Here is an 18,309-nt window from a genome sequence, read left to right on the forward strand (position 1 = left end):
AAGAGGACAAATAACACCTTTTCTGTTCAAATTGCCAACCCACCACAGTGGCGTGTGTGTTGATCAAATTCACCCGCCACTTCAAATATTTACCCGCATTTGGCCGGTGGCGGGTGCTAATTTCCACCCCTGTGAAAGTTCTCAAAATAATTTCCAAATTAAATAAAGGCCACTTCACAATTTGTAAGTAAGGCATATTCTATCTTTCTCTAACTCTATTATCTTAAGAAGCAGCATCCCATATGCTTATAACAAATATCCAGTGTTTGTCTTATTTAACTTCTAAAGATGTGTTTTGTTTTTTTGGGTGCATTAGTGAATTTTTAACTAATGTTTGAGGGTCATCAAAGACAATGATTACATGATTAGCATGCCATTGTTTTTGTATTATTTCTGTAAAAGTTATAGATAATAAAACAAGGAAAAAAACAAACACTTTTTTGTTAAATGTGAATTTATTTGTCTAAGTTCCATATGTACACAATACATGTTATAAGTTCCTACCATGTTAACGCACAAAGCTGTGCATAAAGGTTTTATTAACCACAGGATTATTCATAACTGACTAAATATAGGTATATAAAAATAAACTAGCAAAATTGAAAATTTGCTTTAGTATTATGAAGATATAAAGTCTGAGTGACAAAGAAAAAGTTTTGAAAACAAAAAGCCCTGTGCTGTGAGGTCTTTGTGGCAAAGTTAAGCAAGATACAAACAAGTGAACACTAAAACAGAAATAGTTTTGTTTTAAAACAGGAAACCCTGTATAATAAAATAATAACTGATAAGTATCTGAATAGTAAGATACAGATTACAATAAGAGAGTAGAGTAAATTCAGAAGTTAGTTACATCCTTGACTATCAGGAATGCTGTATCATCGTTTAACATCATAAAAGTCCCAGCAAAAGTGAATGTTTCTGACCGGTCTCACTGCAAATTGGAGGTATTTTATGTTCATTTGTTTTTATTTGAAATGAAAGGGTTTTGATATGTGCGTAAATCCTTAACAAACAGTTGAAAAGAATTAAATAGTTTTACAGCCTTCTGAAACAGCACAAAGTGAAACGAAGAAGCTGGCTGATGTGAAGTATTTCAAAGACCTCACTGAAAAGAACTGATCTGCTCAGAAACACATCCTGACAAGGTGTGGAGAACTAGACAGAGTCTTCTGTATTCTTAACCTCGACCCCCTCTCTGACAGAACTGGGCTTTGGTTCTCTAACGCCCATCCTGGCCCTCCTCTCCTCCTCCTTTTTCTCCTTGTCCAGCAGTCGATAGTTGATTCCCATCCCTATAAACAAGAACACGCTGGAGACGATGAGGACAATCCCACAGCCCTGGTACGTGTACTTGTAATCATGGTAAACATCTTTGAACTTTCCTGTGAAAACAAACAAAACGAGGAGTTACGACTCATCATTGGTTTAACGTGACATTACGATTTAGTCAGTTGTGGTGGTGGGTTGTGTACTCACCAAGCAACGGAGGCCCTAACAGCACGGGAGCGCACTCCATAATAGTGACCAGCCCAACAGCACTTGAAAAGCGCTGGGCTCCCACTAGATCCATCAAGGTCTCGAACAGCACTGCGCTCAGCCAACCAAAAGCGAAGCCAAAGAAGATGGCGTAAATAACAAAGCCTTTGTAATCAACTGATAATGGGGCTAGAACATGACAAACGCCATTATACAACACAGAAATAGCAAAGTAGTACTGTATTCTGGGCCGGATCCACTTGGTGTTGGCTATGATGCCCATGGAGGGGCGAGCAACCATGTCAACAATGGCCAGCACGGAGAGCAAAAAAGCTGCCTTCTCCTTAGGAATGTCTTTGCTCTTCGCATAATTGGAAAGGAACACCAGTGGTGCAAAAAGACCGAACAACATGACGACATTTCCCATAATGTAGAGCAAAAATCCACGATGCTTGAACAACGAGAGGTCGATGAAGGTGTTGATGGTCTGCGCTACAGTCTTTCTCTCTGTGGACTTTTCTGCAGGCTTGGGTTTGGGTCCTATTGGTCGCATGAGGGAGCCAGCAACGCAGCAGTTGAGGAGCAGGCCACCCAGGATCAAAAAACTTCCTCTCCAGCCAAACTGGTCATAGAGCCAGGTGTTGAGAGGAGCCAGGGTGGAGAGAAAGACGGGGCTACCAGCCATGGCAATCCCATTAGCTATAGGTCGCTTCTTGAAGAAGTACTTTCCAATCATAGTGAGAGCAGGGTTAAGGTTAAAGGACAATCCTAAACCTTTAAAAAAAAAAAAAAACATGTAAATGTAAGAACACTTGAATGCAACCTAGCCAAATTTAAAAAAAAAGAAAAATTTTAAATTACATACCTCCCATCACACCAACGCAAAAGTAGAGTGCTTCCACAGAGTTGCAAAAAGAGGCAGAAACAAAACCTATTCCAGATATACAACCTCCTACCATCATGACAGGACGGCTCCCATATTTGTTCACCAGGATGCTGCTGATGGGACCTAAAGATTACACAAAAACACAAGCAGTCCCAGTTTGATTTTGGAATACAACATGCACAAGGACAGTTTTACATTTTATCACCAGGGGGCATCATTGCTACAGGAGTTGCTCAGCGAATTCAAACAGCTTCTTCAATCATTTGTGCCAGTGCTGCACTGCAGTAGACGTGTTCTTCTGCCATTAATAATGCGATCTGTCAGAGGAACCACAAACACTGCAATGAAATAATCATTTCTTTGATTATGGGATTCATACGAATTGACTGAGATTCCCCTTTTTTAATAAACTTAGATTCACTTCAAATTAATAATGAAGGCATCTCAGTTCAGAAAAGAAGGTGTGGTATTTGTGTCTGTGTGTGTGTTTTGTGGGGGTGGTGGGGATTTTGGCACTGCTGTGTGTATGGGAGATAAAATAACAGAAATTCTTTTTTTTATTTGTCAGTTTTGGCAGCTGGTGTACAAGTTAGAGAAAGAGACCTGATGAATGAGGCAATAGTAAATCAACTTATTAGGATAGGATTCAACGTCAGCTCAAGAAAATTACTATGACTTGCAGACAAATGACTAAAATGTATGCAAAGTTCAGGTAGCAAAACACCGGCTTCATCTCCAACTTATAACCATCAGCCTAAATGAGTATGAGGCTCCACATGGAAGACACTTCTGCCTTCCTGCCAAATCCCTGCAGTCCCCAATGAGCCTAAATGGAAACTGACAGTTTTTGTTTAGAGGTTGTCCAGACTCATTTGCCAGCACGATGCAAGACAAAGGGTTTTTAAATTGTAATGCAGGCAGTCTTCATGAAAAACAATGAGTTCTTTCCTTCCACTTTGCAGGGAGGGTTGCTTAGGATATAAAGGTTGGAGACAAACCAGTGTAGAATATTATGAATGCAATGAATCAAAAATTGAAGGAGTACAGAGGTAGGCAACAGTAGGCTTTTAATGAACTTCTCCTGCTGATGTGCTGAGAATGTTTAACATACAGATGGGAACAGACTCAACTGCAATCTCACAGCACTGAAAAAAAACCCAAGAAAACATTTCCTTATTGTATTCTCAGTTAGAGCACTGTGCAAAACTAGCTGTCATTTGTGTTTGTTTGCATTTTATAATTTACAATAATTAAGTGTGTTATACCTGAACATGTACAGATGGATGACAAATTAAAGAGGGTTGTTACACACTGCCAGAGCAGATGTTGTGTGTATTAATGTTGATTTTACGAGTTTGGAAATCTGCTGATATGACAAAACACCATTCTTCCTGAAGAATGGCCACACTGATATCCAGTTGTGTTGTAATCTGCTGGCTGCAAAAAGCGTAGCGTGTAGTTCCAGTTATTGTCATATTTATCAAACCGTTCGGTGACGCCTCACACCCTGCGTGTGTGGGTATTGTCATCCAGCAGGAGACAGTTCCCGTCAGGGTAGAGATCCTTCATGAGTGGATAAAGGTGATCTCTCAGAACAAGTTTGTATTGATTTGTGGAGACTATTCCCTCTAAGGGGACAAGTGGATCCAAAGCATGCGAGTACCGTATGAGTAAAAGGTTACGGCTGTTCTTGTTGTCACCTGTCTGTGTATTGAGACCACCACAGGTTGCAGCTTGTTAGGAAATCTGCAGATCTTATTTCAGCTAACCACATAAGTTTAGATCCATCCTTTGCTTTTCAGCCTGTAAACTGAAAAGGCAAATCAACTATTCTTTCAGTCAAACTCCATAACCAGTTACATCTGCACGCATGTTAAGGAAAACAGCTGCTAAACACGAAGCAGCAGTGATTCCTTAAAGTATTTGACTTCAGTTGTACAGTAATTTGGCTTTGGTCTGGATGAGGTGTTTTACTTGTTTTTCTGGTTTGTAATAGACATGTGACAGCTTTGTTTTTTTAAGGTTTATGCAGCAAATTACAAATCGCATTTTTGAGTCTTTGCTCAACACCGTGAAACCTGTGCAATAGATACAAAGCTAACTAAAGAAGAATATGTTCAGTTTTAGTCTGTTTGTGGCTTGCTGACGCTATAAATTGTACACTGCTGTGAGAATGAAAAAGTCTTTTTTACAAGGTGATGTATTAATTTTGTCAATAAAACAACTTAATTTTTTTTTTTTGAGTTCAGGTGATTTAGTTACAGGTTTTTCAGTTTCCTGTGTGTTCAAGAAAAGGTAACTGCAGTGGTTTGGTTTTAGAACAGAGGCTCTTTGAACTCTGTTTACGGGCATGAATAAAGACTTATCACCACCTGACCATCCAGAAGTGCGCGATATCACACAAAGTCTCATTCATCTCATCATCACCGCAGCAACAACCCAAACTCCCTGGTGGTCTTCCTCAAAGCATGAGGGAAAATAATCCAAAGGCATAGAAAACTAAAACCCATTTTTGTGTTCCTGAAACAGATAGTGTTGCATCAGCTCCACAACAGAGGAGTTACAGTAGTGTTGCCACACTAATATGACATGTTTATTTTAATTTTATATTTTCCGAGTGTAAATCTGGGGCCTAAATTTAGACAAAATCAGAGCGAGAACCTCTCTGTTTGTCTGCATTTCAGAAAAAAGATTGATTTTTAACTAAAAACAGCAGGAATAAATCTTTCACAGTCATGCTAAGAGCTAGAAATTGATTCAATCTATAAAGCTTCCTGATGTGCTAAATGTCAAGTGTTAACAAAGCCACGTGTGGCAGCTTGTTTTTTGGGTTGCAGCTCACCTCCGCCGTACGTGACCGCCAACATGATGGAGGAGATCCAGGACACCTGACTGCTGGTGGCATTGAAGATCACCTCAATTTCCTTGAAGAAGACAGTGATCGACTTGGCACTCGCGTAGGAGAAGCCAATCGAGATGAAGGCCCCAACTACCACCATCCAACCCCAGCCACCCTCAGGGGGTGTGTAGCCTTGAGGTCCACCAATGGCAACTGGCATTTTTCCTCAGATATGATAGCCTGCAGAGGAGAAAAATACACAAACTGTCAAAATACTTTAATTAATACTGTTAATCAGTTGATGACGTGTGACTAATTAAAGATCTGTAACAAAATGTGAAAGAAGAAGTTACATATTTTGAACTTTATTAAAACCTGTTTGCCTTTTGTGTGAACATAAGAATTACTCTTCATCTCACAGTCTTCTGAGCAGAGAGCTGTTAGACTAAACTATGGAGGCTCTTTCTTGTTGCACTAAACACTGCCATGCCGCTAATAATACTGTTTTCTCTCCTGACCACTGCTTCTTTGTACCCCTGCTTTGCTGAGAGTTCAGGTATTCATAAAAAAAAAGAACCAGATTTTTCAAAAAGAATTTCACCACTTAGTCAATAATAACAGAGTTTAAGAGCAGGGGTTCTGTTTCTGGTCATGCTTTGCTTTGAATTGCTCTCCATGTGTGTCCGCTGAGCTCTCAGCCACTGATCTCCCACAGTTTCACTTTAGAGGTGATGAATAAGAGTCCATCTGCAGAGTCAAACTGCTTACTGTATTGTTTACACAGGGGAGACTATCCAGGGAGAACATTGATCAGACCATGAAAACATGTTGAATTCACACTGCTCAATAGCCCAGGGCTGTGCTCCAGAGTGGGTGATAATATAGTGTTTTTCAGCCGAGGAGGACTTGATTTTGTTGATGAATTGGTTTAGTGCTTTGAAAACTTATTGGATAAGCCAGTTGTGTGCAGCAAGTAGTGAATATTTAATGTATAAAATAACTTGTTATTGAGCTGGGAGTTTCGCTGCTGCTGTGCAGCTGTAAATGTGCCTCCTATATTGTTCTACAGATACAATAGGTAGGAGCAGAGAAATAAGAACTCCCAGTATCTCTTTTATCCTTTTATTATCTTTTCACTTAGAACAATTTAGTTACCACTTGGGTACAAGTAATGAAATTTGCATATATATTACATGTAGCAACATATTTTAACATTAAGTGGTTGTCTGTGTTTGAACATTGTCAGATCCTTGTTGCTGTTCAAGGTTTTCATGGAGAACACCATCTTTATGCTCTCTAAGCTTGAAATAGTCATTTTTGTTTTAATATAGATACATTTTTTTATGATGCTAATATAACCAATTCACTGAACTTTAGGGCCCCCTCCTCACACGCACATTTTTTTATGATGCTAATATAACCAATTCACTGAACTTTAAGGACCCCTCCTCACATGCACATTTTTTTATCAAAGCAGAGTTGAAAGTGAAATAAAGTTTGAGTTTTTTCTGATGACAATGACTATTTATTGACAGAGTTTCTTCTCGGACTAAATTATGAAATGTCTTAAGTAGTTTTGTTTCTTTAGTTTTTATATTTAAACAGAGCAATCTGCCTGCTAAAACATTGAAACTAAATTATTTAATGGGATTTCAGTAAAAGTAAGACAAGCTCCACACAACAACTCCCTGTGGGTGAAAACTGACAGCTTATCTACACTCCAATATTATATTTTTGTCTTTGTTTATGAAAAAAAGATATATGTCTTTTTCCAAACAACTTTAACAAAATTGTTGAAAAACCTGCACTGTACCACTAGGTGGCAAGAATATGAACATTAACAACATATCAAAATCCAAAGAACATGATTAGATTGGCTATTGACTCTTCAAAAGATTTTTTTTCCTCTTTGATAGACTTTCCTCTCAGTTGTTAAACCTTTCAGCACAGGATCAAAGTTTAATGGTGACAGGATCAAGATGAAGTGAAACAGACATTAAAGAATGTAGAAAAAGGATTTATTGTTGTTTCTGGGGCTCACAGGAATAGTGGGCGTGCACAAAATAGATCATCATTCATGGTTTTTCTGAAGCTTTGTGTTTTGAGTCCACATGGACTACTGCATATAGGAAAGTGTATACATAAATAACTGTATACATGAGAGGTGCAAATGCAGCAAAAAAAATCTCCTTTTTAAAAATGTCCAGGTTAGTGCATAATGAGCATTACTGGGAGCTGTTATAGTAACTTTGGACGTGTCCACACTACACCAAATAGTTTTAAAAATGGAGGTTTTCTGCTGCATTTGCACCTCCCGTCCACAAACAAAGTGAGGAGAAGTATATGTTCTTAAAATATGCTTTCCAAAGTGAATCTCTTTAAGCTATGTGTGACAGTAAGTATGGAGCTTTTCAGAAACAATGATGAAGCGGCCTATTTTGAACATGCACGCTACTACTTTGTGCCCTAAAACCCAAAACAATAATGTTGATTTTACTGGATCATCTTTGTCTGCTTTGCTTTATCCTAAACTTTGACTTTGTGTTGAAATGGTTAACAACAGAGGAAACTGTAAACAATATCATAGAAAACAAACTAAAAAGAAGCTGCAATTATTTGAGTAAAGTCTTTTGCCATGCTAAGAATGTTCTTCCTTTGTATTTTGATGTCTTTAAAATGGACGTTCTCGCCTTCTAGTGGCACCGCGTGGGTATTTTAGTGTTTTTTGTCAGAATGTGATATGAGAAAAAAATATTTTTAAATATCAGTTTAACAAAAGCTAGTGTAGACAGGGTCTTTATGGCAATTTAAATCCATATAAAGTGTGAATGTGGATTGTCAGTGTAGAAGTTTCGTAATTTTTCTCACCTGTGATAAATACAGGATATGAATGGTCTGGATTTTCCTCCACCCGGGTCACCTTTGAAAACTGCATAATTATAAGGAAAGGTAGGTTAAAATATGTTCACCATGTGAGTGTAGACATTACAAATCACAAGGGTGCCTGTACAAATAAAGAGTGTGCATGGGAAATGCTCTTTACTAGTTTCAAAGACAGATTTTTCAATATCTATAAAAAATAAAAATCTGAGCTTACATAAGTTAAGGAATTTTAGATGATAAATAAAGGGAGCGTGCTTTTGCAGACAGAATCCCCAGATAATATTGTAAAACTAGTACAATGGTGAATAAAAAGAGCAGCATCATATGCTAAGGCTTGATCTTATGGCTCAAAATCTGAGATCAAAGTTTCAAGCAGTTCAGTAAAAACTGCAGAGCTGATTCAGTAAAGCCAAGTAAAAGAATAAAATAAGAAGACAAATGGGCAGAGAGGCATGGAACCTCCTTAGATTGTGTAAGTCTAAATAAAGCAGTCAAAGTGGCAACCTTAAAGTGTTACTTGACATACCAGCAGAAAGCAGGGTTATCTGGGTGCAGGACACAAACGGAGGTAAAACTGGATTTAGTGTCTGTGAACACAAGGCTGAAGTGATTCAACCAACAGCTAAATTGACTAAAATAGCTCTTTCGGTTTCTGTTTTGTCAACCCCAAGATCTCAAAAGAATATTCAGGTGTTCATTTCTTTTTAAGAGAAATTTGGTGAAATATTTAACTGGCTGTCTTATCAGCATAGTTCATTTTATAAGAAAGTGGGAAGAAATCTGGACAACTAACTGATGCTCAGAATATGACTAACAGAAGGAAGAATAAAGTTCATCATCAAAATCAACACAAACCTCGAAAATTTCCTAATGGGTCAAGCAAACATGAAATTGTGGATTTTTACACGGCGTCACGTTTGCATCAGATAGTTGCTTAAACCAAAGAATAGATGTGTTTCGACACAGTCTGGGGTTTGTGCAATACTGTCTTTGTGCAACAACGTGTGGCTAAACAGACGGCGTTATCTGAGTCCATATAAATGTCTGATACCAAAGAGATAAAGTGTGAAAACACACAATACAGCTTTTACGAAAACCGCAAGCTGCTTTAGTTGTTGAAGTTGGTGGAAACATTACTGTTCTGGTGGTCCTGCCCCGAGCATCAACTAGCTGCCCTCCTCCGTCCCAACCTCCCCCCTTCATCAGAGATTGCACTTCCTGTGGTTTGATGCAGGTGAAACATGATAGGTGTAGAAATGTGTTTTAGTTTGAGGGGGTGGGCGTGGGGGGCTGTGAGCATGTTAATAATATGCTTTATATTTTGAACAATATTTTGAAATCATTGGAATTTAAGCACATGCAGCACTAATGAAATCTGGTTTTATTCTTTCATTTTTTCAGTAATTCTTTAACTGTGTACTTTGACATGAGGTCAAGAGGTTCTGCTGCACTCTCAGCACCCCCTACTTCCTGTGGTAAAACAATGACACCTCTTCACAGGCTCACAAATAACAAAATCAAACAAACTCACAAACAACCAATAATAAAAAAAGTTTTCCTTTTAGGTTTGCTCTCTGTGGCAGCTCTTTAAATATAATAATTATCTCTTAATTCTTTCTAGATGACTGTTAAGCCACAATTGTCTTTTATATTTTATCTTCATTTAAACGTCAAAGTTATAATTACGAAAGAAACGGTCAAAACAACAACAAAACAAACAAACAAAAAACAAGATAAAACCAGGACTGGCAAAAATCACAAACATTGCAGTTTGCTTGATGTTAAAAAATTAATGCTTTTAATTTTTTTTTTCTGTCTAAAGAGATCGGATTTATTTTGCCTGCAGCTCTGCTTGGGGCCTCCTCTGACTTTGAGCTTCTGATTTCACACAAAACAACCTAATGAACCTGATAATTATAGATGAGGACAGTGCATCAAGTGTTTGCTCAGAAAAAAATCACATGATAGATATTGATGTAGTCCAAAAACAGAATTCAAAAGTATTCAAACGAAAATAGACCTCTTCATGAAGTTTTTAAATAGTCTTTTTCAGAGTGATAGTTGGTAAATGATAAACATGTAAAGTGTCCCAAACATCTTACCTTGACAGGAGCTCTTGAACAAGAATAGATGAGCTCTGCAGATTAACTCTTGAAGGCACGTTAATGCACTGCAGACATAACTGAATGTGACTGAGTGGATTTGAATATGAATTAAAAAATAAATAAATCAAAAATCAAAAAACAAAAACAGAATCACTGCATATGTTTGACAGATTTGCCAGAAGGGATCTGTTGTTCTCTAGCTACTGTGACAGTCCAGAAGTTGCCAGAGGCACATGAGCATCTGCTTGCATCTGTTTCCAGTGAAAAAAGTCAGGTTGAGAAATGGAGTTTTCTCAGTGCCCAGATCAAACAGCTTGTTGATCTGGACACTATGGTGCTAAACTGTTGGGTCAGTCGAGTTCTTATTGGCCGTGGGAGAATCAGTGCCGTGCCCCTTACAAAGCTTTCCCCACCCCTTTGTCATGTGCCAAGCTCAAACACAAGGTCAGAGTAATCCACCACAATAGTATGTGTGGTGCAAGGAGATAAAAAAAATAGCTTTTCAGAAGATTAGATGCCTTCTTAGATGTTGTTTTTTTATTTTAGCTGATTAATCACCAATTGAGAATTTCAGCTAGAATTAATTAGTGTTTTCTTAACAACATTGTTTACCTCAAGCACCCAAAGAAAGCCTTTGAACACTTCAGGGGTCAACTCAGTTTAAGCCTTTTTTCCCCAGACTCCCTGTAGAGCTATTAATATTTCCATATTAGGACTTGGGAAAGGGAAAAACTCGAGTATAGTATACAACAGCATGTATTTGTAAAGTGCTTTCAAATTCCTAACATTCCTAACACCCTGAAACAACTTTTTATCTTTATTTTTAGATTGTTATATCTAAATTTCCTTTTTGTCCTCACCAGTATCTTCAGTGTTTTGTTTTTATATTAGCTGATGCAATAGACAAACACCTGCTATTCAGTGTTCTGGTTTTGTGTTTTTCAGCATCAGCAGTGTAGAGAATGAAAGATTTGCAAAAACAGACACTAAAACATTTTCACTTCCTGAATACATATAAATTCCCCCCCAAATATTAAAACTTCAAATACTGTATGTCATTATTTTTGAGCCATGTTCATGCCTTGCTCACAACTGGATACCCAGTTATGAACTTTTCTGTGGTTATGAGCAGTCAGTATCTTACCTGCAGCAGATAGCAGTCAGCGCAGCTCATTTTCGAGAATCAGGAAGAAATTCCCATCAAGGAGTCAGGCTAACAGCTAGTCAGACTCTCAAATACATCATAGCAATTAGTCTAAACATAAATTTAAAAAAACCTGCACACCTCTGCCAGTTTTGTTTTGTTGCTTTTTCTTTTCTGTTGGATGGTTATTTACATAGATGTTTGTTGTTGGTTCACAGTCTATTGCAATAATGTTCCACATTTTAGGTGTGATGCAAAACAGAAAATGGTAGAAACCCAGGCAGAAAATGTATATTTTGGAAAACTGATAAAAAAAACAATGGTGTTAGCTTAGTCTGCAATAATTATTTATTTATTTTTACACAGCATTAGACTTGGCATCAGATAGTTACCACGACTGGGTACTAAACACAGTTTGCCTTGCAATATGTTGTTTCAAGATTTCCAAAATCCACTTTTTGGAATCCTGCCTGACAAACTATTGACAACTTGTTTCTGATTCTTCATACTGAGATCATTCAGACTGCTGTCTCTTCCAAGTTATTGACTGTGACAACAACTCCATAAAACCCTACTACAAAACATCTGAACTATCCCTTTAACAGAGCACGTGCAACCCACATTGAGTAGCTATTCTCAGCTGAAGACTACCTTTAGCTGAAGACTACTTTGTTTCTGCATGCACAGCCACTTTTTGCTGCCATTTTTGCAAAAAATTTGAGAAGGACTTGACGGCTCCTGTCAGGTTGAACAATATCCCCCCAGCATGCTTTTCACTTGTTTCTTCAAATGTATCCTTTCAGCAAAATCTCTGCAGTCCCTCTGAGGAAATAATGGTGCTTTCTGTCATGTAGCTGCTCAGAGGAGGTACAGAATCTGCCTGTTTCATCAGCATAATCACTCAAAGCGCCAGCTCTCAACTGACTCAGGGACAGTGACGTCACCCTTTCTCTCAGCACATCCCAGGATATCTGGTTGTCTGTGTCTACGTGTCAGACCTGCCGGTGCCTTGGGAGTTGATTGTTCTAATCCTATTGTGTACAGTCAAGAACCAGAGAACTTTCTGCATTTGAAGAGGGAGGTGGTTAATCAGGGGTTTATGTGCACTAATCAGGGTTCAGGGTACAGCATCCTGCATCCATGGATAAAAAACAAAAAAGGTTTGCGCAAGGAAGTGCTTAATTTAAAATATTATACTGGCAACATTCACCAACTTGCAACACTTTATCTAAACGTTTCAGCACTCTTCAATACACAAATAGTGGCATAATCAATGATAACAAGACGTATAGCAGAGATTTCAGTCTTTTGTCTGAACGTACCTGTTCACACCTGGCCGATCATTGCCTCATCTGATGTGAAACCACCTGGTTCAGAAAGCAACAGTGATGGTTCCCAGTATGAGGTTGGGGTTAGATGCAGTTTCACTATACCTACTGTATTTTAATTTAGGTAGATGACAGCAATGGACTGATGACTTACTGGAATGGTCACTTTAGTTCCAAATCATTTCTGTTTATGTGACAAGCAGTGACAAATGCAGTTTTTCAGTGATTATATTTGTCAAGTCATAACACTTTCCTTCAACTTGCAGAACATGCTCTGACACCCAGTGCCAGAGCTTTAGGAACCAATGCTACAAAAGACCTTATTCATTGTCAGAGGGATTAAAATCGATTAGTTCAGCTTTGTGAAACCCTTTTCCTATGCAGAATAATAAGCTGCAGTAAGACTACTATATGTTCTCAATCAAACAAGGACTTTTGTCAGTACACCACCAGATTCCTTTGTTTATTACCAAGACTGGCACGATTGACCTCATGAATGTAACAGTATAGCTATTTCCACACGTGCACTATAGTGTGAGCCACGTTCTAGAGATGTTCTGGAGATGAGAGTTGTTATTTATTTTAGAAACTAGAGCTATAACAAAGGATTAAATAAACCTTGCACCATTCTTAGATTGCTCTGTACTGAATGTACAGTATGTGCACCCCCCCAAAAGAACTCACGGGTGAAAAGTCAGTGGCCAGGAAAAGAAAGTGAAGCAAATCCTGGTTTGGTGAACTGAGAGTGTTTTAATGCAGGTCAGGAGCAGGGCACTGTGTCAAAGAAGCCAATTGGCTCGCACGTACAAGGTGCAGGGACATAAACCTCACACCTGGTGCAGTGTGTATGAAGGCTTCGCTGCACCACCCTCCACCCAATGGCACAGACTCTGTTTTCCTTTTTTCCTTTCACAACAGATTTTTTTTTCTTTCTGCATCCCATTTTCTGTGGGACAAGGCCAAGCAATAGAGTCACAGAGATAGTGACTTTCAAAGTGACTAAAGATTTGCCCAGCCCTGCCTCTGACAGCGATGCATAATTTACTCAGGAAAGCAGCACAGGGGATATTAATCAATAGAATGGCTCACTAAAGGAAATAATGCATTTATTAGATGCTTGAAGCTTAAGGCTACACACTGCATGCATACAGTGCAACAGTTTCCTTTTGCATATGTGGTTTAATCTTTTCTCAGGGTTTCTAAACACAAAATATTAATAAAAATATCAGACATAAAAAATCAACTGTTCCACTGCTGGTGCTTCAGTATCTTTAGATAAAACAGGAAAAATACTTATTGCTCTATAGTTGAATCCTTTGTCAAATTTACCTGATTTACAGACTGAAGCTGTAATTTCTTCTTTACGTTTTCAAAAAATTGAGCACTTTAAAAATAGTTAATTTAACCTGTGGGTTATTGATTTCATCAGACTGTTATTTAGCTTTTCATGAATTTAAGATCAAACAGAAACACATCTTTAGCATTTGTTTAATTGATTGACTGCATGTCCAGTTTTACCTTGGTCAATCTTAGTGATAGTAAAGGGACTTGTTCCGTCACTTATCAGTATGTCTATCAGCTCTATAGATTGTCTGTGTGTAAAGAAAAGAAAAGCTTGAAAAATGTTAACTTAAAATATGTCATAATGAGGGTCTGGAAATATTAGATTAGATAAAAATACATAGAAACTGAATATGTCTTGGTGTTTGTTCTAAACCTTTAAAATCAAAAGCATAAAATTAAAACATGGCGTCCAAAAATTTAAAGAAATGTCTCAAATTATCTTCTGTAAGGATTACAACAACTACATTACTTAGTTATCGGCCACTGCCGAGGTAATGTTTTTATTTGTGCCCTTGTTTGTGTGTGTTTGTTTGTCTGAAGTGTTAGCAAAATATCTTGTGAATCAGTAGACACATTTTAATGAAACTCAGAAAGTATTCATCATCTTAAACCTATTACTTTTTGGAGTCCACCACAGCCAAGCAACCTCAGCAAACACGAAAAGTAGTTATAAGTCAAACAATGTTAAAGATATTGGGCTAAAATTGGTGTGTTAATACCCGAAAGTCATCTCCAACACATATTATAGGTGCCAACACATCCTGCGAGCTCTTAGAATATTCCATGAGATCTTGCAAAGAGTTATTTACAAGGTTGGACCAAGATAGCTATAACTCCATTCCTTCCCAACATTGAAATATAAAACTCTGGCATAAATGCTAGGTCTTTTATTTATATTAGAAATACATGTTTATTTTCATGTCATGGTTGAATCTTTCTGATTTGTACTGTTTCTGTGGATGACATAAAGCTATAAAGATAAATGTGTACATTTAGTGACAAAGCAACACATGTCAGAGGCATGGAATTTGTTTCTGAGAGCAAGTATTTCTTTAATTACATCAACTTTGGTAGCAAATTGTTTTCTTGTGCAATGTTGCACGTCAAATCACTTCAGTGTTACCTCACAGAAATACGTCTATTTTGCTCAGTCATACATAACAATGGGTGCCTCAAAGTGTCTGAAGTAACTTTGTCTTTGATAAATACCAAAGTCACATGAGCTTTGTTTTCATCTTTTGTTTGTTTGCAAGCCTGTCCTCTCCATTAAACACACACAAACATGCACACGTGAAGTGTTTTCTCCTACATAAAAAACTTCAAGCACTTCTTTGTACTGAAAAAATATCCGGGTATACAATACCTCCTGGCATAAAAGCGTCAGTTTTGGGTCACAATGTTGAACAGAGGGCGTGTGCCTGACATCGCGTGAACCCACGTTCTTCTTTGTTTCTTTGTTCTGGACCAGTCTCTACTCCATGGATGATGGAACAATCGTACATTCTTATTTATTTAAGATTTATTAAAACATCCAGTGCCTTTAGGTTCTTGGAGAATTCAGAGAAAGTCACAACACCAGGGTTGAAGTCAGCCTGCTGCTGTTGTGCCTTTGGGCCTCCAAGCGAGGTATTAGCAGAGCCGTAACAGTCGACGTGTGAAAAGGTAAGCCGGCTTTGCAGCTTAAGGATGTGATGCAGTGATGACATCTGGTCTCTGTGGCCAAACTGGCCACAAGATTTAAAAGCCTGAACAATAATAAACAGATTCATTACCAAAGAGAAGATCAATAATGATGCATAGCAACTTTGCATCTAGTTTAAGAATTTGGTTAATAGAAGGATTGTGGGACAGATCAATTAATGGTTCATGAACGATCAGAGACAGCTGAAACATGACTGGTCTTTGCAGCCATTTCTACTGAAAGTGCCTAAATAATCCCATCACTATTGCTTTTGGTTTCTGTAATTGTCAGGATTATGTGGACCCTTAAAGAAAAACCACATGAATTTATGTTTCTTCACATGTGATCATGTGGAAAATTTTGCGACCTCATGGGTTCACATGGACATGTTGAAAATGTTCCAAAATAGCACAGGAACCACAAAACATGAGTTTCACACATTAACTATCACCGACTGGCAAAGGTTAAAGGTTACATCAAAGAACTTGAACAAACTTTTTGTATAGTTGCTGAAAGAAATAAAATATTTGTTGTGAAACAGTGTTTCAGTGTAAGATATTATTTGTATCTGTGTAACTTGTTATGACTTTTATAGAGTAATCAGACTGAAGGGGAATCTAAAAGCATTTGAGAAGGTCTGTTTCACTGCAAGACATGTCATTTATACATTTAACCATCTAGTTTTTAAGGCCTAATCCTAACCAAAAAGTGAATCAATATAAGAAAATACAATGAAACTTGAAATATAAAATGCTTTTTTGAATGAGCATTTTTTTTAAGACTTAAAAGTAAAAACAGGACGTAGAGTCTCTAAGCTGGCAGTAAATTGAAGTTTATTTAATTCATTAGAAGCATAAAATAAAGAAGTTTTACCAGCATATTGGAAGGGGGCCTCTGTCATATAGGGTTGTCTTTGTATTTTTATATATATAGACACACAAGACATTAGTGACGATACATGCCTTTAACATCTACCAATCACAGTAATTTCTGTTGTTAAAGAAATAAAGCCAAACTGCGTTGGACAGTATTGGGTCTTGTATCCATGCCGCTGTTAAAATATTCTATAAAACATATGGTATAAAACAATGAAATGTTTGTTCTTTGTGACACACAACAGAGAGACATGTTTGAAATTTTTTGGAGGGTTAAGTGCAAACATAAAAGTGACGACTGAAGTTAGAGCCTACTAAAGGCAACAACAAAGAACATATATTTGTTTGTTTATTGCCTTATCTTTCATGTGTTCTATTGTTATAAAATCTTTAATGTGCTCTTTTTATGATCAAGTATGATCTATGAAGGATTTCCTGGAGCCCTAGTGACCTAAAATGAGGACACTGGGCTCCAGGAAGAGCCCCACTGAGATTTATCAAATTATAAGATAAAAGACACAATAAAACCATAATCTGACTTAACACACAACCCATAAAATATCTTTACCGTGTTTATAAGAAAGAAAAGGGGAAAAGGTATGTTTAACATAGTTTTATTTAATGTTTTTTGTGTGCAGCATGATGGAGGTTTTACACACATCAAACACTCAGCGGAGTCGGTCCCTGTGTAAACAGATAAAGTGCCTATGGTGGGGCATGTTCCGTCACTGCAGGGGTCACATTGTTTGTCATCGCCACAATTTAGGAAGTGATGCGAGGACCCCAACAACAGATGGCTCATCGTGCAGCGTGAGCAAATTGTGGAGGGCAAGAAAGGCCCCTTTGAGTTGTTTCCTGCTCTTTCATGCTGCAGTTTAAATTATTGGGATGTGTCTTTGAACAACAACAATAACTTTTTCAGCCTGTGACATGAAACGCCCGAAAGCAATAGCATGAAACCTGAGAAATAATAACGCATTCTTTTTCTCACAATGGAACATGCTAACTGAGAGTCAATAAAATGAAATGCTGCTTATTTCTATTTATTCAAGAATTTTGAAGCAACAGGTCTTCCTTATCTACCAGCACCAGTCATGCTTAACAATAAATACTTTGCATCTGAACTGATAAATCAAAGCCTGAATATGCTGTTAAAACAGTACTATAAAACTCTACAGCCCCTGCAGCATACAGTTTCAAGTAATTTCCCTGGAACCAGCATTCAGTCTGTCCACACAAAGGTAAATACCAAGGTAGAACGTATTTACACATGTTTACATTGTCTTTAAAGGTATCAGATGCATTTTGCACAAAGTCTATAGGGTGTGATTATAATTCTAAACCTTGTATCTCCTTGATTTGGAGCCATTTTGTGTTGCAAACACAATTTTCTTCTGCTGACCCCCGTTGTGCTGCACAAAGGTGGCGGTGGTGATTAACGTGTCTGAGATGTTATTGGAGCACATTGTGCGGAGGGGGTGGAGGCTCGAGAGCTGTAGAGTCAGATGAAAAGCAGGCAGGCAGTAACAGGAGAGCTGTTCTGCTACTTTGTCCAACAGCACGGAGAGCTGACCTTGAGGGGAATGGGGGAAATTGACAGGGGGGAGTGCAGTAACAAGGGGTAGCTATATATCAGGAAGGCAATTTGGAATGGTTTATCCGATGAGGGTCAATTCCTGCTGCAGCGCCATAGATCAGAGTTTTCCAGCTTGAGTGTGCCGTCATGCGGAGAGGTGAGGCTAGATCCA

General features: G+C 37.9%; 1 protein-coding gene across 1 annotated transcript; it reads right to left on the minus strand.

Moving 5' to 3' along the window:
- Positions 1 to 980: 980 nt before the first annotated feature.
- Positions 981 to 10,519, minus strand: slc16a1a (solute carrier family 16 member 1a). Its single transcript, XM_017408563.3, has 6 exons — positions 10,187 to 10,519; positions 8,070 to 8,130; positions 5,205 to 5,441; positions 2,342 to 2,485; positions 1,477 to 2,250; positions 981 to 1,382 (listed from the first exon to the last, which is right to left on the minus strand). The coding sequence occupies exons 3-6, from the start codon at positions 5,419 to 5,421 to the stop codon at positions 1,156 to 1,158; spliced, it is 1,362 nt and encodes a 453-aa protein (XP_017264052.1). The 5' UTR covers positions 5,422 to 5,441; positions 8,070 to 8,130; positions 10,187 to 10,519; the 3' UTR covers positions 981 to 1,155.
- Positions 10,520 to 18,309: the final 7,790 nt, after the last annotated feature.

The sequence above is a fragment of the Kryptolebias marmoratus genome, linkage group LG4 (assembly GCF_001649575.2).
Source record: "Kryptolebias marmoratus isolate JLee-2015 linkage group LG4, ASM164957v2, whole genome shotgun sequence".
In the NCBI taxonomy this organism is placed as follows: Eukaryota; Metazoa; Chordata; class Actinopteri; order Cyprinodontiformes; family Rivulidae; genus Kryptolebias; species Kryptolebias marmoratus.

Bases quoted from the DNA above. Each gene is read 5' to 3' on its own strand.
- slc16a1a (XM_017408563.3), bottom strand. From the start codon at position 5,421: ATGCCAGTTGCCATTGGTGGACCTCAAGGCTACACACCCCCTGAGGGT. The intron at 2,486-5,204 runs GTGAGCTGCAAC...TGTAATCTTTAG, and splicing joins GGCGGTCACGTACGGCGGAG to GTCCCATCAGCAGCATCCTG. The intron at 2,251-2,341 runs GTATGTAATTTA...TTTTTTTTAAAG, and splicing joins TTGCGTTGGTGTGATGGGAG to GTTTAGGATTGTCCTTTAAC.